Below are 21,948 nucleotides of genomic sequence, written 5' to 3' on the forward strand. Positions count from 1 at the left end.
CCTAAATTACATGAATTAACTCCATTCACTCTTATTTGCTGTACAATGCAATCTTTACTTTGATTGTACATTCCCTGTGTTACATTTGTACTGTAATGTATAATGCAGTATTTCAATTAAATATTTAATCACTTTTGAGTGTCATTTATAATTTGCCGGACAGAAAAAATAATGTTAATATTAACTTGTAACAAAAGCTTGAATTTGTGTATTTAAAATGCTTAAAATAAATTATTTAATATGGCATTTTCTATTCAAATAAGATGTTTTTAGCTTCGGGTTATAACTGTTGAAGAAAAACTTCAGCTAATCATTCTGTCAGGTCCAGCAATGCCCTTATTGTGAACGACTATATTTCATTTGTCTTCCCCTGATGTGTAGTGATAGAGGGTAGACAAAGAAGAATACCTTTTGAAGTTGTTGTTGGTATTGTGGCGAAGAGAAGGGGGCTGCTTCTTTTTCTCATGTACATTTTTTTACTGTATCATACTCGTGTTTTGTGAGTTTTGCACTTGTTCAATTGGTTGCTTGTAAAGTTGGAGTTGGATCTTTGACACTGACTTGCCCCACTGCACTTATATGTGTCGCTCTGAAAGGGGAATCTGCTAAATGTCCAGTCTTGCTGTCATCTGAATGAACCAGAGCACCACAGTGGCCTCTCTGCTTCACAGCTCTCTCTAGTTGCCTTTCAACTAAATCGAGGATGACCAAAGTCCTCAGAGCTGCTAGCAGCAGAGGTGGAAAAAGTATTCAGATCCCTTACTTAAGTAAAAGTACTAATACCACAATGTGAAATTACTCCACTACAAGTAAAAGTCCTGCATTCAAAATATACTTAAGTGAAAGTACAAAAGTATCAGCATCAAAATGTACTTAAAGTATCAAAAGTAAAAGTACTCGTTATGCAGCATGGAGCCAGTTAGTTTTTTTAATATATATATTCCAAATATTATATTAGATTATTATTATTGATGCATTTATGTATACAGCGTTTTAATATTCTCAAGGTAGGGCTCATATTGACTACTTAATATACTGTTATGAGGTTTATTTTAAAAAGTGTCTAATCTCCTAAATTTATTGTGTTTTTTATTTTGTTTTTTTAATGTAGTGGAGTAAAAAGTACAATATTTGCCTCAAAATGTAGTGAAGTAGAAGTATAAAGTGACATAAAATGGAAATACTCAAGTAAAGTACAAGTACCTCAAAATTGTACTTAAGTACAGTACTTGAGTAAATGTACTTAGTTACTTTCCACCACTGGCTAGCAGACCTGCACAAACTCATTCAACTGCTCACAGAGTTCTGCAGACTGTGTCCCTGCTCACTGTTACATCAGCAGCAGCAACACAACAACTTTAACCGAGCACAGCACATAATAACCACAACATCAACCACTGCACAGCGGAGTTAAACACAGGTGAGCGTCACTGTGAGCAGAAGAAGCAGCATATTATGCCGCATAATGGCGCTGCGTAACGCTCAGGCTGTAAATAAAATAATATATAATAACATAATTACTCACACAAACTCACCAGCTAAATGTTCCTGCTGTGTGTCTGCAGCGTCCTGCGTCACAGCTGAAAATAAGCGAAACGGAGGTCACGTCACGTAATGAACTTTCACCTGCCGCAGGTCATCATGTGACGTAAACTAAGTGACAGCGGCCACGTCATTTTAATATTAGCTAAATTATTAATAATTTTTATTTTTTATTAATAAGTTTTTATTAATATTAGCTAAATTATTAATAATTCTGCCTGTCACACACTGAGAGACAGCCAGTGACACACAGCTGTTGGTTGTTTTGTTTTTATTTTTTATTTTATTTTTTCTTCTTTTTTTTTGCTGGGACAGTTAGATTGTATAAATTATATGTTGATTGTAATTCAATGATTGTAAATATTGCTTTCTTTTATTGTTATTAGTTTTTCTTTTCATCTAAAATGAATAACAGAATTATAATAATTTATTGTAAATATTGCTTTCCTTATCTTGTTATCTTTTTTTCTGATGCTTGCTTTGGCAATATATACATTGTTATGTCATGCCAATAAAGCCAATTGAATTGAATTGAATTGAATTGAATAAAGGCGCACGGGTGGGCTTTCACACAATATAAATTACAATTAAATTACACACTAAAAAAACGATTAAACACTTGATAAAAGGGCACTTTGGGGCAAAGGGGCAGCCGCCCTCTCTCCGCATGTCTGTCCCCAAGATTGGCCACTTGAGATCTATGACGTAAGAAAATTGCAGGGCTCATGATCAGATCAGACAAATATTATATTGAGGCTACTAGCCTACATTTCTACTACTAAATGTGATAATCTCAGTTTGTATAGAATGCGTTTTTGTATTCAAGTAACAAATTCCTAGTATATTAATTAATCCTTTTTTTTTTTATACTTTCAATTTCAATGTGTAATTATTTTCATACATTTGATGAGCAGGTATTTGTAATTAATGACAAGATACTTTTTGATATATTTGTGCACATTTCTACTGATTGTATTGTGACTACAAAGGTGCCCACTGACAGACAGAAATCTATGAATGGACTTTGTTGCAATGTGTGTTCTGATGAAGGATATTTGATTTAATAATTGAAATAAGAAATAAAACTCAGAAACAGACATTTCAGTGCACTCTCTCATATTGACAGTGTCTTAGATTTCTTGGGTTACATGATGATAAAAGCAAATTTCACTTTAGTAGCAGTGATTCACCGGCTGATATTTATTTTAAAGGTCAACATGAGATGCGTTTTGTATGAGTGACAGCTGTTAGTAGGTAGGTCAGATGGAGTCTATTGCTACTCAGTATAAGCCCTAACCATATGTTACAGTAGTTCTAAATGGTAACAGTGTTCAGAAATATGTTGAGGGAATATTTATGTAGTTGCCTTATTTTATCATTGTATTGAATGTCGCTAAACGTTACACTAAGATTACATCAGTTCTTTTACAGGTGTTAGTGATAATGCATCACCATTTTTGTCATTTAAGCTGATTTGGGGACATCCCAGTTAAGGACAGGGAACCATTTCACTCATTTGTCACGGCAACCTGAGCAGCTAACGCTCCTCATGGGAGTTATATTTGCTGGAGGCTGTAATCTAGTCAGGAGGAGCTGGGAAATGGGGAATGAGTCTTTTTATAGACGCCCTCTGAGCTGGAATCATTGCATTCATTTTCTAATGTGTCTTTCATGTTCTTGTCATTCCTCAGCAAGTCTCACTTTCATGAACTGAAATGCATCTGTCGGCTTCATGGGAATTAATAAGAAATGTATCTGAAAAACACCACAAAATCGCAGCCAGACCAGATGCTGGAAGAGAAACCAGGGTAGCCTACTGAAAGGCTACAGTGGGAACAGCACGTCTTTGATTTGATGTTCCTGGCCTAGATTTACACAAGTTGGAACAATAGTCTTTTAAGATTAATTAGCTTCCTACAAGGATTCAAATGGAACATGATATGCTACAAGATGACAACACAACATATTATAATGCAATGCATTTTTTGCTATAATACAATATGATCCCATACAATATGAAGCAAGACAAACTAATATAGCTGGTAACTTAGCATCCTCCTCCCCCACTCTGCCCTCTCTTCAAAATATGATCTCTTCTGGCACTAAAAAAGCAAGTTGGTGTCAGCCTGCCAAACTCCAGTCTTAAAAATGTGCGTCCACAAACTGATAGCTGACATCACACTGACTATGTCCAGTTTTTTTAATACAGTCTATGGTCACAGGCCAAAAAATATTGGCAAACACCTCCAAAATACATGTACCATAACTATAATAGAAAGTTATTCGAATGAAAAGAATGGATCTCTATCTTATTGTCTGAAGAGAATAAAAAGCATGTATGCACAGATTGTATAAAACATATGCTGCACTGGGGAAGTCAAAAGAAACAATATTAACAAAACTGACTATAACTATTAGAATCTGAGTGTGAAAAAAAAGCTAGATGAGTGTAATTCTTCAAATGTTTGGTGTCTCATGTATAACGATTTGATCATCTGTGGTCTTTAATTTATCTTCTAATACCCTTAGAACAATAGAGCATGTTATGGAGCCCACTCATTTGTTGGTTTGACAGCGATCAATACCTTTTTGATACCAGCCATGACAGTGTGTGTGTGTGTGTGTGTGTGTGTGTGTGTGTGTGTGTGTGTGTGTGTGTGTGTGTGTGTGTGTGTGCGTGCGTGCGTGCGTGTGTGTGTGTGTGTGTGTGTGTGTGTGTGTGTGTCTGGTGTTTTGATGGAAATATGTAATGACTCACTGCTCTGTTTGGATCTGTGTTAGGGTACCTCTTGAAACTATTGTGTTGGAAACATTATTCCAAAAACATATGCAGTTTATTACCTTCACTCTGTTTTTAATGTCTTCTGTTTTCCATATGGCCATATCATTGTTAGAATAATTTTAATCAGCAAATGATCTGTATCACTGAGGAGCAGCGCCTCATCATTGTGAATTCAGAGGATTAGGAGGCTTGCGGTCTGTGTGTTTTGATTAGAGGTGTCCCGGGGGTCTCAAACGCATCTCAAAAACACAACTCTGGGGAGGAACATGCAACACACACACACAAGCAAGAAAAATGTCTGTGGAACAATCCCCTTTTTTAATTAACTCGAAACCTCCTATCCAGCAAGGCGCCAGACGGCTGTCTGCCTATGCTGGGCCAAATACAATGCAAGTGTGAAATAATCTGCTTTGTTTGCACCTGTTTGCTGTGCCAAAAGCTGTTTGTTTTTTACTCATTATAATGTCCCCAGCTTGAAGAGTAGATGCCTCCGGGTGGCAGTAAAGAAATTAAGCTGATACTAAAAAGTCAAGGGACTGTGTGCGCATTCCCAGCTTACAAAGCTGTTGATGTTAAAGTGCTGTTATAGTGGGCACAATACATATTATACTGGGCCATGTCCATACTGAACCTATACCTACAACTGTTTGTTTTGGCACATAAACTAGAGCGAAAACTGATTAATGGTGGAAGAAGTATTCAGATCCCTTACTTAAGTAAAAGTACTAATACCATGCAGTGAAATTACTCCATTACCCTGTATTCAGAACTTACTAAAGTAAAAGTACATAAGTATCAGCATCAAAATGTACTACAAGTATCAAAAGTAAAAGTACTCATTATGCAGAATGGACCAAATTAGATTGTTTTACATATTCTAAATATATTATACAATTATTTGAATTGAAGTATTTATATAAGCAGTGTTTTATTTTTGTAAAGGTAGGGCTTATTTTGAATACTTAATATACTGCTATGTGGTTAAAAATACAAAGCAGCATAATCCCTTTAACTTGATCATGTCTTTCATTTTAAATCTTGACCTGAAAAGTAACTAAAGCTGGCAGCTTAATGTAGTGGAGTAAAAAGTACAATATTTGCCTCAAAATGTAGCAGACTAGAATTAGAAATGTACATACAATGGAAATACTCAAGTAAAGTACATGTACCTCAAAATTGTACTCAAGTACACTTAGTTACATTTCACCACTGTAAATGATAGATGTTAACAGAGGGTTCACAGACTGTTAATACAAGCTAGAGAGAGCAATAACTGGACTTACCTCTATTACTAGGACAATATCAGCTTAATGATCATTATGCATCAATCTAACTGTAATACCATTATAAATCACTATGCACATAAAATGCGGTGCTTTATGTCCTGCATTCAGGTTGAAAAGATAAAACATTTTCATTCTCTTGCAAATTATCTCTGCTTAGAGACAGATCATTGACTCATCGGCTGGCATCCCTACCAATCACAGATGCAATTTACTGTTACCCAATATTTCTCAGAAGTGTTGTGTTTATCCAATTGATTGAAAAAAAAGAGAAAAAGACCTCCAATCACCTAGTGCACTCTGTATCTCTGTTGCTCATTTATGCAGTGATGCTGTACAGCGTTACTGAATCACTTCATTGAATGGTGGGACTTGGGGGGGATTTCAATTTTTAGGAGTCAGCAGGGTTGATTGCAACTGCAGCAATTGTTAGCACTGAATGGAAAAGAAAAAGGGTGATTGTGTTGAGAGCATCTCCTTCTGCCTCTGATTATAAAAAAACAACAACAAATCACTCACTATCTAAACTGCAAAAGGACAACTGCCGCAGAGAAAGAAATTCTCTTTTGTTTCCGAAAGTGGAAAGAGACTGCTAAACCAAACCAGCACAAAATGTGACTGCATCTGTTGTGTACCCTCTCGATTATGTAATTAGCAAGCTGTTGGCATCCGTCATTTTCGCTGAATGACAAGCAGATGGGCTGGCGACTCTGGAAAATAGAGTTATTCTTAGAGGGGAGTACTATTCACCTATGAAATGTGTCATTGTCCTTGTACAGTCCTTGCATGATCAGTGAGCCTTCCCACTGCTGGCTGGCAATGATTTTATTCTTTGCTTGATATTGTAACATAAAAAGAAGGAAATTAGTTGGCTAGATAACAAGTTTTCCAACTGTGTTAACCTCCTTTCTCCTTTAACTGACAATTAATTATTGTAGGTTTGCACATATTAAGACATAACAAACTATTCCCTTCTAATAATGTATGACTGCACACAGGAGCAGGCAGTATGTTTCCATCTGAGCTATAAAAATCGAGGGTCCATCTGGCTGTGTTGCTGTATTGTTCTATTCATAGCATCAAAACCCGACTGCATCAGACATCGATCAACTGAAGTTCAAAAGATACCTTACATATTCCATGAACAACCTACAGTAGGACTGAGAGACAATCCTTTACTGCATCTGCTGCCCATACTATGTTGTCAGTGTCTTTTTCCCTGTGTGATGCCTCACAGCCTTTCATATCAGACACACCACTGATGTAAATCTATAGGACCAGTTCTCAGCCATAAAACGGTTGAAAACTGTTGTAGGCCTGTTTCACCAAGACAAATTGTTCTGCACTTGGCAATAATGTGATCCTGATTGTGTCTATGTGCCACTGGCAGCGATCCTGCCACATCAACATATGATCTGTCCTGCACAAGTCAATCCCTTCTTAATGACTGGCCTTTGGCAGCCTGAGATCTCATTACTTTCATCCAGGCACTAAGGGAGATATCACTTTTTAGATGTCAGTGTGTAATACAAATTTCCTGTCCCATTTCTAATCTCATCTTACATTAAAATGCATAAAATATTAACGTTTTATATAACCTGACGTTAAAAAGGGATAATGTTTGGCAATGTGCAATTAATATTCAGGTAGCATCCAGGTTGAATCCTCTTGGCTTCACCTGTCACAGATTAAACAGGCTTCTTTCTTCATCTTACTTTGTTGATACTGTGTGAAAATTTTACCCTAAAGCTCTTGTATCCACCAGATATTGGGCATAACTTTCAGTCTCTGCTGCCACGTCCTGGTCATAGTTACTATAGTGGACTCCAAAATAATCACACAATCATCAATGTGTGTCTGTCTGTGAAGACATATGTGGAAAGAGGATATTAAAATACTGTATTTTAGATCTCTTATTGAGAGTTATTGTTTTCTGGGACTCCATTTTCATGCAAACTGTGATGTATCGTTTTTGTAAATTATCCAACGATAGACAACTGTGTGCACCAGAGCTTCTGTTTGAAGTGGCTTTTATGAATAATTATTGTCAGAAAGTCAATCAAATAAACACAAAGAGAAACAAAATGGTTACAAAGAAACATTATTACTACTAAGAGACACACAAGATTACTACAAACACAAACAGACAGACACACAAATGATGACAGACACAAAACCACTACTAGGAGATGCAAAACTGGTACAAAAACAAAAGAAGAAAATAGATGTTTTTTAAAATATATTTTGTGTCTGGTTCAGAATATGTCCATATTAAGCCAGTTAAATGTGTAAACAATTATTTTTCTCTCTGCTTCAGACTTCTGTACAGATTTTTTTTTTTTTAAATCGGCCTCCACGGTATGTAATTCATAAAATACTGACTTAGACAGCTTAATGTAGACATAGGCTAGTATCACTTTGGGGGTCTTGAAGTAAATACTTTGCAAGGATTGAAGGAGTAACACATTTGTAATTATTATTTGTTCTTGAAATTTGGTGACGTTACGTGATGCCAACGTCGATCCCCTCAACTTCAAACCAATCAGCCAAAAATAAGTAGAAACCCTTTCAAACACCATGTCAGGAGATAAAAGATACATTTACGCCACTGTTCACATTGGCAGAGAGAGAGAAGTATTTGCAATGTCCCAGAAAACCCAGCTGAGGTCAGTGTTTCTCCACCGGACGCCTTAGTGTGGACAGAGATGTCACTGCCTCCTAAAAATACTACCTGCAATAGTGGTTGTATTATTAATCAACCTTTAAAAAAAAGCAAGCGGGAAATCGCCACTCTATTTGCAGACACAGGCAATGTACTAATCTCACTGCTTTGTAGCATCATTGATTAGATCATAATTCCAGTGGACTAACTGCATTAAACTAGCATTAAACGGTTGTGCTTTAATTAACTCTATGGAGTCTTGGGTCATGTCCATTTTTGAATCCTTTCCACCCTGCCTGTATACACCACTTAAAAAATGTTTAAATGCCATGTTGGTATTTTTTTTCCAGCACAACCTCACCTATATGACCTAATAATAATTGATTTTTTAAATTCTGACTTACTGGATCAACATTTTGAAACAAAAAGAAACCAACATAAATGTGATCTTGTGATTGGGTGTGATCCAACTTTGGTTTTTATTCTAGTGTGACTCTTTTTTATTTGTGTCTTGTGTGTTTGGCGTAACAATTTTGGTCATTTTGTGTCTTTTGTTGTGTCTTTTTTTTGTTATTTTGTGTCTTGTTTAGTCATTTTCTCTTCTTCTATGTGTTTTTTGCTCATTTTGTGTCATTTTGTGTCTTTTTGTGTCTTTTTTTTTCATTTTGTGTCTTCTTCTCTGTTTTTTTTGTCATTTTGTGTCTTTTTTGGTCATTTTGTGTCTTTTTTGGTCATGTTGTGTCTTCTGTGGGGTTTGGTAATTTTGTCTTGAACTTTAGAGATAAATTTACAGTAGGGCTCAACGCTGCTTTGTTTTTACATCTGGATGTGACGAAGAAGTCATGCTTTGGTGCTTTTGGTGACTCCAGAGCAGGGATGGGCAACATATAGGACCGTACACTTAACCAGATATGATGAAACTGCAGTTTTAAATATGTTTACAGTGCAGTAACTTAACATATTTCATGCTCAAATGCACGTTTAACAGTATAAATATGAATACAAAAGGTTTGAGGCAAATAAAAAATAACCACTGACTGTGATTTCTTTCTTTTTTTTTTCATTACAAGAACAGCAGAACAACATTAATTGCAAGAAGTAATTTTGTGCATTTTTACACTGCACTTTTAAGATTTCATGCTCAAATGCATGTAGTTGTACTGAGGGCCACTTCAAGTGAGGGTGCGGGCCGCATGCGGCCCCCGGGCCTCCAGTTGCCCATCCCTGCTCCAGAGGGTTAAATCACATCCTAACAAAGGGAAACAGGACATCCAGCAGCAGCAGCAGCAGCCACGGCGCGCGGCCCCTTTAACACCGTTTTGGAATAATTAATGACGTCGCGCTGTAAACACGACTGACGCTCAGCTGCGTGGCCGAAGCAGCATCCTCCAGGAGCTCGAGACCTCTCCAGGTTCCTCTGTTTATTTCTCGACGGGACCACTAAAATAACCGCGGTTCACCTCCACTCTCATATGCGGTCTCAGAAACCAAGACGACGCTGCGTTTGTCCTGCTAAGTGCCATGGCTAGAAAGACGGACATTCCCTCCTCTTACTACGGTGAGTCGGCTCGTCTTTGTTGTAAACACCAAGATATTTTTCTCTGTACTGTGTCTCGTTATGACAGCAGGATACAACGGTATGTCCTAGAGCCTGAGTGGTATTTAAGATATTTCTGTGATTTACGGGGACGTTATGCTAGCTTACATTGTCAGTTGCTAACTATTTAAGGTTATTTGATGGTTGACATCAAATACGCAGTGACGGGTAACGGTTAACGTTAAATAACGGTTTTAAACGGCCATTTAACGTTCGAACAAGTAGCCTAACGTCTTTTTGTGTGTTTCTAGAATTACCCGTAGCGTTAAGTGTTAACTTAACGTTACGGGTAATTCTAGAACGTTAAGTGTTATTCTATAATTCTAGAACGTTAAGTGTTATTCTGTAATTCTAGAACGTTAAGTGTTAACTTAACGTTACCTAACGATAGTTAACTCCAGTGAAATGATATTTTTTGGCTTTGTGCTGTTTACCTGGTGTGAAAGTCATCACAATAGGAGACGATTGAGTCTTATCACTTTCCTCTTCCACTTGTTTTCACTTGGTCTTTGTTGTAAACGCAGATATATTTTACTGTGTTTGACAACACAATATTACATGATTTCCTTTATCAATTAGTATGTCGACTATTTTCTGGATTAACAGATTTGTCACGTTTTTAGCTATAAACTGTCAACATATCGTGTTGATCACTGTTTCTTAAAGATGCCATCAGATGTCTTTGTTTTGTTGTAGCACCATATTCAGTTTAAGACAAAGAAAAGCAGCTAGCTGGCGTTTATCCTCAACACTGAGGAACTGGAATTGGAGACTTGAACGATAATTGATGTGGCATGTCATGTTTGCATTCAGGGTGTAATAACGTTTAAATGGTTATTTAACTGCGTTTGGAAAAGTAGCCCAACGAGAATTACCCGTATCCTTCGCGTTACCTGGAAAACAAACATCTGATTATCAAAAATGTCCATTTTCTCATAATCGATCAATAGACAGGCGTTTATTGTTTCAACTCTATTTCTTTTTTTTTTTCTTTTTTTTTTTTTTTTTAGCATGAATGACCTCTTTCAGTAGTTTACAGGAACGTTAGCTTACATCAGGGATGGGCAACTTAAATGCTGGAGGGGGCACTACCACAGGGCCACATATAGGACCGTGTACTTAACCAGGTATGATGAAACTTTCATGCTCAATTGCATGTATGACAGTATAAATAGGAATATAAAAGGGTTGAAGCAAATAAAAAATAACCACTTACTGTGATTTTTTTTTTTCAGTGCCAGAACAGCAGACCAACATTAATTGCAAGCAGTAATTCTGTGCATTTTTACACTGCACTTTTAAGATTTCATGCTCAAATGCATGTAGTTGTACTGAGGGCCACTTCAAGTGAGGGTGCGGGCCGTAAGCAGCCCCCGGGCCTCCGGTTGCCCATCCCTGGCTTACATATAGTAGCCCATATTCAATCAGTTGGCTATTTAAAGGTTGACATCATACAAGCAGTAACTGTGACTGTTTTTTATTTTTTCTAAACAGTTGTTTACATGAGTAGCCTTATGCCTTTTTAGAGTTCTTATTTCCCACCCTACATTGGCTCAAAAATGATCCGCAGCCTTAGTTAAGTCCTGCGGTGTGATTTTTTTTTTGCCTTGCATTTTTTACATGTGTAAAAAAAAGTGTAGGAGACTATTAACAACAATAAGTCTTATATTCACTTTCCTCCTTCTCTTCTCACCCACATTTAGGATAATTACAACATTGTAACAATTGCAGTGCATTTAGTAATGGAGATTAAAAGCAATGTCCTCTGTGAATGGTTTTGATAACAAAGGATTTATTGTCTCCAAGTGGTGTTTTAGCTGCTCCAGGCGTATGGATATATTTAATACGTGGGCAGATTTTCTGTCCATTAGCCTGCCTTAGTGATCATGTTGTTTATCAAAGCAATTTAATCCTTTATCACCACCAGATGCCACACAATGTCTTTCCTTGGAAACAAAGAATCTCTAACAGTGGAGATTTTTTACCATACTGGTGGCTTCTTGAAGTTGGATACCAGTATTAACACTTCTGCAGCTATAAATATCCACCCTATGTTTAGAAATCTTTAATTTAATTATTTACAAATAAATATTTAATGCTTCTTTAACAATTGTATTTTTGTTGTCAGTGTACAGCTGCTCTCAGGCTACTCCAAGGCTATCATGGGAAACTATCTAGCTATTGAAACCCAGACTTAGTGATTCATCACATTGACAGGGCAATAAATGTCTCTTTTCAATGAAACATTTTTTCACAAAAACATTACCTAAAAAAGGTCCTAAAAATATAAAATGTTATTTAAGATTACAGATCAGCTGTAGTCAAAGAGTGACGTCTTTGGATCAGTGTAGATATGACCAATCTTATAATCACCAAGAGCCAAAGGTAAACCAAAGGCATGATCAGCTAATCAGTCCAACCCAGCTATAACACAGAACTTTATATAATTATTAACTTTTTCAAGTTGTGCTTATCAGTGTCAGCAAAGCCCTCCACAACATTATCTGCTACAAATGCATCGTATCATCCAACCCTGTCCAAGCTGTGTGTAATAATTGTTGTAATAATTACAACTAAAATGACTGTGACATGAATGTTAAGGAGGATTGATCCTTAGATACAGTAGCTTACAGTTTTAGAAGAACACAGGCATTGTTAAGTCTGCTCCTGACAGTTCTTGATAGGGAAAAGCTTCTGTTTCTTGCTGTTATTTCCTCACATGCTGACCCTGTGTGTCCCCCAGACTTCATGACTACAGCACTCTGCCAATCATGACTGCAACCTGTCATCTGTAGTTGATTCTCACTGCTCTCAGCAGACTTGTGGCTCACTACAGGAGCCTTCAAGCCCTATCACCATAAACCTGACACTAGAGATCATGTGTAAAATGTTGTGAGTAAACAGCTTAGTGCAAGTTTGAAGTAAAACAGAAATTAGAGCCTCTGTATCATACATTACATACAGTGTTTGCATCATTACAGCTGCTATCTATACCTGTCTTATCTTCTATTGCTTCAACTCAAGCGCTACTCTCCAGAGAATTACATAGAATATATTAAGACAGTTTAATTAAGAACATAATTTTGCCTAACCGCATCCAATGACCCAGCTAGTACAGCATGGGATGGAGTTATAGGGCCTCCCTGTGTTTAGGTCAGCTGCTTTATGTTATTGGCTCCCTGATGCTTTTGTCCCATCAGCTAGCTTAGCAAAAGAGCAGTTCAGAGTGTTTTGGTCTCACAACTGAAATGAGAACTCTTAGTGTTGTCAATTTAAATTGGCAGCTAATGTTTTGCTGCATTCAAAAATATGGACTAAATGTGGAGTGCATAGTAATGGAAATCCCATTGGTTGGTGCTGGTATTCTACCCTCTATGTCTGGCTTTCTTTAGTGTTTCTCTCTTGTTCCAAAGGATAAAGTGGATAATTCTATCCAATGCATTATTTCCAGTTCAGCTTCTTGGATAGATCTTGTCAATGTAACTAAACTGTGTGTTAGTTTATTCTGATGTCAGTTCCGGAGAATCAAGGGAGATGTTGTTTTTTTATAGACTTGCCACATTGCAGTGACACTCCAATGTCACACAAGAAGAAAAAGAAAAACCAGAGACATCAGTTTTGTTATGAACACTAGCCACAAGGCATGTTTTGTGGAAGAAGTGCTAGTGTTCTCACAGTTTTTTTTCTCAACAGGAAACCCGCCCACTCTCTTGATGGTTACAGTTCTGGTAAATGTAGGAAATCAATAACTGAAGCAGAGGTAGATAAGGCAGGATGAGGGATTGTCATAATCCCATTCCACATTATTATTGAATTGTAACCTCCAACCCTATTTAAAACAACAACAACAACAGTTTGCAAATCATTGCATTCTGTTTTTATTATTATTTTCCACAGTATCCCAACTTTTTTTAATCAAATGTAAATTTGCCTTTTTCTTGTAGTGAACATAAATTGCAAGTTCCCTCATAAAAAGCATCAAAGAATAAATGAGCACTAAAAAGTGTGCCATGTTTTAGTAGATGGTTGAACTACCAGCCACCCTATCATTCACATTCAGCAATTCTTCACTTGCTCTACATCCTGCATTGAAGTGCTCTCTTTAGGCTAGTATATTATATAATGTTTCTAACTATGTAGCAAGCGTTCAGTGGGCTTGTACTGTAGGCCTACAGCTGAAATGTTCAGTCAGTCAGAAAACTAGAAAAATAGCTCATAATCATTCTGTGACAGGTTTGTAAGTAACAATTTAGATATGAGTTCCATTCACCACAGAAAGTGTTGAGTCGGGCACACTGTTAATTAACAAATTTCTCGCATGGGCGGCTTCCCTAAACGCTGCATTTTTATACGGAGTCAATGCAGACTCTTGACAGAAAGCTGGGAGCCTTGGTTTAGAATCAAACATTCACAGCCTCTTCCTGTGAAATTGCAGTCAGAGAAGGTTGTGGCTCAAATGGCCCATTTTGCACCCAGGACTAAGTGCTATTATGGGCTTTTTAAGTGTCACTGTCCTCTGCAAATACTCTTCTCAAATGAAGACCGTTGCCCAGTCCGTAGTGCTCCTACACATTTTATTAGTCTTTATGGCATATCTGCTCATTATTTTTAACAAGGTTATGTTCTTTTCGCTACTAATTTCATGTGTCTTTTCTCAAGAGATAGCTATGTCAGTGCCTGGAATTCTGAAGTATATTATTCAAACTAGTGATAGAGTGAGTGAGTAAATAATTTCAGAGTCACTTCTGCGCAGTACTGGATGACGATTTGTTTGAGTCTGTGAAAATGGAACATTTAACTGTGAAGAGGCTTTCTGGCAAGGAGACTTTAAATTTCCAATTTGCAGCACAAATATAGTCAGTGTTTGTTTATGACTAGAAGGCTAAGTGACATAGACAATGATTTATGAAACACAAGCCAAAGATACATTGGAAAATAAGTGAGAAATGCAACCATGTTCATGCTAGGCACGTAGGTTTTAAGTCTCAGGTGCACAGTGAGACTTGAAATTACTTTTGATAGGTTTAATGTGCTAAATGATGCAGCTAGCGTGATTGAAACAAATGAATCATTATTCTAAAAAAAAAAAAAAGAGACATGATGTTCTGATGTTGTAAACAACTTTTTCTGCACAAGTGAGGGCCTCCTGTTGCACTTTGTAGATTTACTTTCAGGGTTTTATTGTCTTTGAAGCTGATCTGAGTTTGACGTGTGCAGACTGTTGAAAGGCAAAGGTTAAGGGGTTTTTCTATTGAATAACACAGACAGGAAGTAATATACCTTAAGGCTAAAGCAAAACATTGCATTCCTACTTGGTTCATGAAATCTGATTTGTAACTGGTGTGAGGGAGTCATTAAATTACATGAATTGCATTAACATTTATTTCTACAAGATTTCAAATCTGTGACACACTTCAATATCAATATCAAGCATCAATATCAAGCATCCATATCAGGCCTAGTTCAGCATTAGGGTGTACTTAAATACACAAAGAAGCCAGCAGGTCATTTTAAATTATGAATGCACCTTGCTAACCAAGCTAGTAATACTAACAGCTGATGAAGCGTCCTCCCGGCTACCATATCCATTTAGCATGTGCACTGGTTCCAAAAAAACAAGATGGCACTGACCAAAATGCCAAACTTGAGGCTTTAAAACAGTAATCCACTCAACCAATCGGTGGCATCACAGTGACAACATCCACATCTTTCGTACATTTTAAGGCCAATCTGAACCCACTTGAATTCTATTTGTATCAACCGTTTACCAGCTTTTTCCAGCACAAACTGCTCGCTGTGAGTTGTGATAGTGAACTGATTCACCATGAAATGTGCAATAGCAGTTTTGTGGGGCTCTGGGTTCAGTTGCATCATTCCTAACATAAAACATAAAACTTTGATGTGCAAAGCGAGGAGGATTTCGGTGTTACATACCCGGCAAAAAATCCCCATCGTAATCAGTAATTTAGTCCAGTACAGAATGTAGAAAATTATTTTTCCTGAAACATGCAAATAAATCTGCCTACAGGGCGAGATTATGTACAGTAATCTGTTTTGTGTGCAGATTAATTAGTATTTTTGTGATACTAATAGAGCGATCTGCCTAACTCTCTCTTGGTTCTTTCAGGATACCCACACTTATACCTGACTAAGATAAATGAATTGTGGGAGCTTTAAGACAAGTCTTGAATGCTGAGTATAAGTCTAAAGTATATTGTGTGTGCATTCATGATAGTGTGTAGATGCATACATATGTAGGTGTGTATAATGTGTATGTGGTGTTTGTATTCTGGCATATTTGGATATCAAGATATCTTCTTATCTTTAAGTCTTCATAAATCCAGGCCAAATCCAGTTGAGCCCATCACTGATCTACAGTAGCAGAAGCGAGCCTAGTTTCACAGGAACACAGGGCTGCCACTGACATGCCTGGAGGCTCCCAAAGAAGTAACCAAGGTCACAAAGCCCCAGCCACAATACTGCCACTTCTCCGCTCGGAGCAGCAGGCTAGCTGTCAGCGTCTGACACACTCAGATGCTAACTCCCCTCTTGGGGGTCGAATCCCAACCCGGATCCCACTATTCTGAGCATTTGAGGGAATGTCAGCTAGCACTGTGTCTATACTTCTCTCTGAAAATATGCACAGTAAACGCTGTTCATGCACTGATGAGGGGTACCAAACCAGATATACCAAGTACTTGGTCCTCCAACATCTGCTAATAGTTGAGAGGATCCCAAGGGGCTCTGTTAAGTAAACCTAAACCAGAGAGCTGGATGTTGTTGTCTTGTCTCAATAAGGAGACAAGCACTTTAAAGGTTGTACTGTCGTCCAGAGGGGGGAAATAAGAGCGTGGCAGAAAAGATGTTTTTGGATCCAGAAGGGCGATAGAAGAAAGGCAGAGGAAAGGGGAGTTTTGGTGCTACGTGGAGAGTGTTTGTGTGTATTATCTCTCCTCATTTTTAATATTATAAAAAAGGGGAGCCATCTGGAGCTTTTTAACTGCTTTGATTGTTTCAGCGAGGGACTCCACATTTTTTTTCATTTCAGGGGAGTGTGAGAGACTTCCATGACCACAATGCTGTTCCCAATTGTTAGTGTGTGTGCATGTGAGAGTCTTGCTTGACTCAAGTGAAACCTTGCCAGTAAATTTCTGCCCCCCATGACCCTTTAAATTCCTCTGTGTGTGTGTGTGTGTGTGTGTGTGTGTGTGTGTGTGTGTGTGTGTGTTTTCCGACTCAACTGTGAAACGAAACACTGACAGTGAATCAGACTACCTTATGACCTCCTCCCAGTCTCTTATCCTATCACAGCTTTACTGGCATCTTTTATCTTTATAGCAGCTTTGTTACCATTGTAGCGTGTGCAAAACATAAATATAGCAGTAGAAACCTGAACACTGCTGATTTTGAAATACAGACTAGAGGAAGGCCCCAAACCGTCGCTTTACTCTCTGGATTGGCAGAATCCAGTGCTTTCATCAAATATGAATGAACATACTGTATACAGCATTCAGACTTACAGGCTGTTCCGACCCTGCTGAGAAACATCATTATGCTGAATTTTTAAAATTTCTATTTTTTCTTTTTTGTTTATTTGTAGCTGGATCTAAACTGGATCTAAGCCCAACATAGCTTTGACAGAAGTGCAATTTCAGAGCACTCCACTCTCTTCACATCTTGGAAATGTTTATGAATCAGCAGAGTGAAAACAACAAAAAAGTCCTTTCCAAATGGCCCCCTCTGACCCAGCCCATGTAGAGCACCTGCAGTGTTCGAGCTGTTTGCCTGACCACGGTATGAAAGAGGCCTGTGTTAGACAGTGGATCCTGGGCACACTGGTGCCTGTGTATGCCCGTGTTGGTGTGTCTGTGTACTGGATGTGTTTATGGAGACGAGCTGAGAAACGCTGGGAAGGGGGGCTGTTGAAGCGGGGCTGTAGAAGCGGGATAGAAAAAAGTTTTTTCCAGCCTGTATTTAAAAACTGTGCCTTTAAGCCATGTGTCAGGACTTCTGTAGGGCAGTCATGTCACAACTATACCATATAAAGGTACAAAGTACTGTTATTGTTGTGCCGTTACAATCTGAATTCAGAACTTTAATATATCAGTAAACAACTATTAAACATGTCCAGATATCACGGAGTAAGGGTGTCCAGAGAATGAAGTCATGCTCCCTTTGTGTGTTTTAATCCAAGCTTTTCTGTTCTTTGTTGACAACAAACATTAAACAAATGTTGGCTGTGTGTTAATGCAGGTGAGTCCCTGTGTATGTCCCACTTGACACTGCTCTGCACTACTCTTGTATGGCGGTTATTGCTGATAATGCCTTCACGGATGAACAGTGTCGTAAAATATAGCACCCCCTGCAGGTTCCCTTTAAGGCTACACTGTTAGCTCTGTCTACGCTGTTGCCATTTTTAGGACTGTTCATTGTGGTGTTAGCACCGTTAGCTAATAGCAACCGGCACGTGAGAGCCACATGCAGGCAATAGATATGCTCTGAATTCTGTGTACAACAGCTTTAAAGAGACAGGTGCTAAAACAAAGTCTTTCAAATAGAGCATGAATACAGTAATTGGACATATAGTATAAAACATATATGTTTTTTAACATTAAAGCATGTAAACATGTTCTCATAGAAACCCAAATACAACTATGGACCTGAAAAAAACACAATGTGTCCCCTTTAATATTTTGACTTGGATTTCAGATTTCTATATTTACTGTGGACTGATGCAATTTCATTTGCTGGCTATCTCTCTTCTCACATTAACAAATCTCACAGTATCTGCAGTGATACTTTCCACAGAAAGTATATATTTGACTCAGTACATGTGCACATAATCCCTGAGCAGTCTAACTTTATGAGAAAGTGAGCTGCTGGAGATAAGTGTGCAATTTAGTCCCCTCCCAAATTCTGAAATACAAGGCGATGAACTGCTTCTGTGGCTTTCCCTCAAGCTTTATCACTCTAGGCTAGGTTGTTACATCTGGCTCTCTTCCTGCACAGACACTCTGAAGTTGATTCTCAGCAGTCAATCTCAGCACATACTTCAGAATCTGTCCGGCAGGAGGTAAGGGTTTCAAATTGAGCCATTGTCACACTCCCTTTCAATCTGTTTGGAGAGCTTTTATTAAACCTCTGTTGGAAGAAGGAATTTTATCACAAAATGTTTATGTGTGTCACAGACTTAGTTTATGGTATTAGGTTGTCACCGAGTGTAAATTGATTCATAGATCTTGTTGCTATGGAAGACTTGCCCCAAATGCAAATAGGATTTTGGAGTGAAGATTACTGCCAAAGCCTTTGTCTGATCCTGATGTGTAATTCCTCACCCTGTCCAGCCTCATTGCCTCAGAGCCTTTGATTACCACCATCATTGTTGTTTTATGAGTAAATCTTACTGTCACAGCAGGACACGATGGCATTATCCAACACTATGTCAATAAGAGGAGACTATCAGTTAGTGAAGCTAACAGTGATTTTAGCTCTCCCAGTGTAGAATGCCTGCCAGGCTTTTTCCGAATGTTGTTGACTACAGACCCTCTTTCAGCCTGACTACAGCCAGCAGCACACATCCAGTCCACCACCCTCATCTCTTGCACTGGCAGACTGCAGTGCAGTCTAAACAGCCGTCATCTAATGCAGAGTCTGCTGGTATCCAGGCATCACTGATGATTTTCACCACTCTCTTTTAACCCTTCATTGAAATCCGTTTGTGGGATAGAGAAAACAGTACAACAGCCTGGTGGAAGTAGTCAAGCTGATGTAGTGAGTAGGAACTGCAGCTAAATTTAGCTCTGCTGAATAAGCACAGCTCTGTCACCTGAATGTTATTGTGTTAGAATGAAGAGGTTTATAATCCTCCAGTATATTTTAGTATGCTGTACACTATATTGTAACATGTTTTTGCTACTAAAGAGTATGCAATCACATGTTTGTTTTTGAGTTTCCTCCATCATACTGTATTGACAGTTACGTATTCTAGGATTTGATCAACATAATGACTGTCCTCATTTTTTGCCAGTTGGCGGGGGACCATGCTGCCTGCTGGTCCTCTTGCTGGACACACTGGCAGGCCCAACAACTCCAAACAGCAGGCTGATCAAGAAACCACTGACATGACTCTGAAAAAAAACCTCCCCTCCCTGACACTCACTGCACCACAATCTGTCCTCTCACCACTGGCTCTCCTTGATCTCAGTCTGTTTCAACTTACAATCACCATATGGACTGACCTGTTTACGTCACAATTGCTCCTGCACTGTAGAAAACTGCATTGGTTTTGAATATTCACACCACCTAGGAGAATCAATGAAAGCATTTTTAAATCCATGTAATTCAGCTTACATTGGGCACAGTCAAGCAGCTAGCTATGTATCTTGTTCACCCCCAGCAGCTGTACCTCTAATTAGCTCTGATGTGAGTTAATGTGATGCAGCCTGCTGGTGTAGCAACAACCACTGGGATATAAAAGCAATTGGAGGTAACTTCAGGCACAGCACAGAGGAAAAGTTCACTCTGTCAGTACATCGTACACAGTGGTACGGAGCTGTTTTTAGTTCACATGGTTAAACTGAAATGTAGGTTGGGATCCTCGACCCTGGTTTTTGCCATTTGACACACTTTAATTGCCCCATGGTAGTATGTTAGTTTGCAGCATTAGTCATTCTCCAATATTTCATTAAACTATTTAAAATGAATGTTTAAATGTGCATCTTTATACAGGATAATCTATATGACACATCATTTAAATAGAAATACAGCGTAGCATCCTCTTATTCAGTGCTAGTGCTCTGCAAATGCTGCAGTGAGCACCTGGTCTGGTGACACTGTGTCCTTGGCTGAAGAATTCACACACTTAACCCAGAACATCTCCCATTTTTAGACTTGAAACACAACTCAAGTGTGTGGCTTTCAATGACAGCCAAACAGATGGCTGCAGAATAGGCTTTTTAACAGCAAGGACAAAAGAAAAAGGGACATGCCTCTCATAAAACTAAGGTTAGCAGCTCACACTGCCACTATGACAAAGAGCTGAAATGGTTCTAATCACACCTACAGTGCATGTAAGGAATTTCCTCATGATCTAGCTGCACACACCCCCATGTGGTCATGAGACCAACTGACATAAAACTTTGACACATGCCGTTCTCCATCTGCCATAATTCTTTCCCCTCTCCAATATACACTTTGTAAAAATGAACAAAAACAGAAATGTGCAACTCACGAGATTGAGGTACATTTACGGTCCAGTGCATTTTATTTATTTATTTATTTATTTTGCTGCTGACTGCAGTTTAAGGACACCAGGGTTGTTGGTGAGTGAAACTGTTGCCCCCTCATTTTTTCTGACATTAGCTGTTGGCCAATAAATTTGGCATCGCTATCATTCAGACTACCACTGCTGTAACGAGGCTGGAAAGAAATCCCTGTGGGAAAAGGCAGGCAAGGATATATGCTTTCACATATGCAAATGCGTATAACATCCTGGCTTTTTAATACCTTATCTTCATGCAGAAAGATTGGCTGTAGAAATCTTGTTTGCTACAACACAAAGGAATTCCACCATGGCCAGATAATTGTGGCAACTCACTCAGTCACTATGGGATGTGTAACTGGCGGTTTATAAGGAGGTGCTGCCAGGCTGTACTATGCTGAATCAGTTATTCTCTGCAGTGTTTTTTTTTTGTGTGTTTTTCTTTTTTTAAGCATATACAGTATGTGTTGTAGTACAGGGTTTCTCATATTGCCACTGTGTAGTGTTGCAATAGCGTCCACTCCAGACGTGATAGAATTATGATCACCAAGCTAGTGTATACTGTATCTGCAAATGTCAAAATGTCTCATACAATCTCTAAAACTACTTTGACTAACAAGACTGACTCGACTAAAACTCATACACTTTTGTTAAAACTGAGTTTCTCCACAAAAAATGATGCAAAAGCACCAATCCTGTGTTTACCTGAGATGTGTTCATAGTTTTCCTGGAAATAAGTCATTCATCATGAAAAAAGCATTCGATAAATTAACTTACTCTAATAAAACCAAAACCACCAATTAGTCAACCTGTCTTTGACAG

The 21,948-nt window shown here is 38.3% G+C and overlaps 1 protein-coding gene across 2 annotated transcripts in view; it reads left to right on the plus strand.

Annotated features, from left to right (window-relative positions):
* The first annotated feature begins 9,651 nt into the window (after positions 1 to 9,651).
* Positions 9,652 to 21,948, plus strand: part of slc44a5b (solute carrier family 44 member 5b) — a 35,772-nt gene continuing 23,475 nt past the window's right edge. The window contains exon 1 of one of the 2 annotated variants that reach the window (XM_059340918.1): positions 9,652 to 9,827. In XM_059340918.1, the coding sequence (XP_059196901.1) occupies positions 9,791 to 9,827 (37 nt within the window). In that variant the 5' untranslated portion in view covers positions 9,652 to 9,790. The remainder of the gene's footprint in view (positions 9,828 to 21,948) is intronic. The other variant, XM_059340917.1, reaches the window with a different exon arrangement.

This window comes from Centropristis striata, chromosome 9 (genome assembly GCF_030273125.1).
Source record: "Centropristis striata isolate RG_2023a ecotype Rhode Island chromosome 9, C.striata_1.0, whole genome shotgun sequence".
NCBI classification, from domain to species: Eukaryota; Metazoa; Chordata; class Actinopteri; order Perciformes; family Serranidae; genus Centropristis; species Centropristis striata.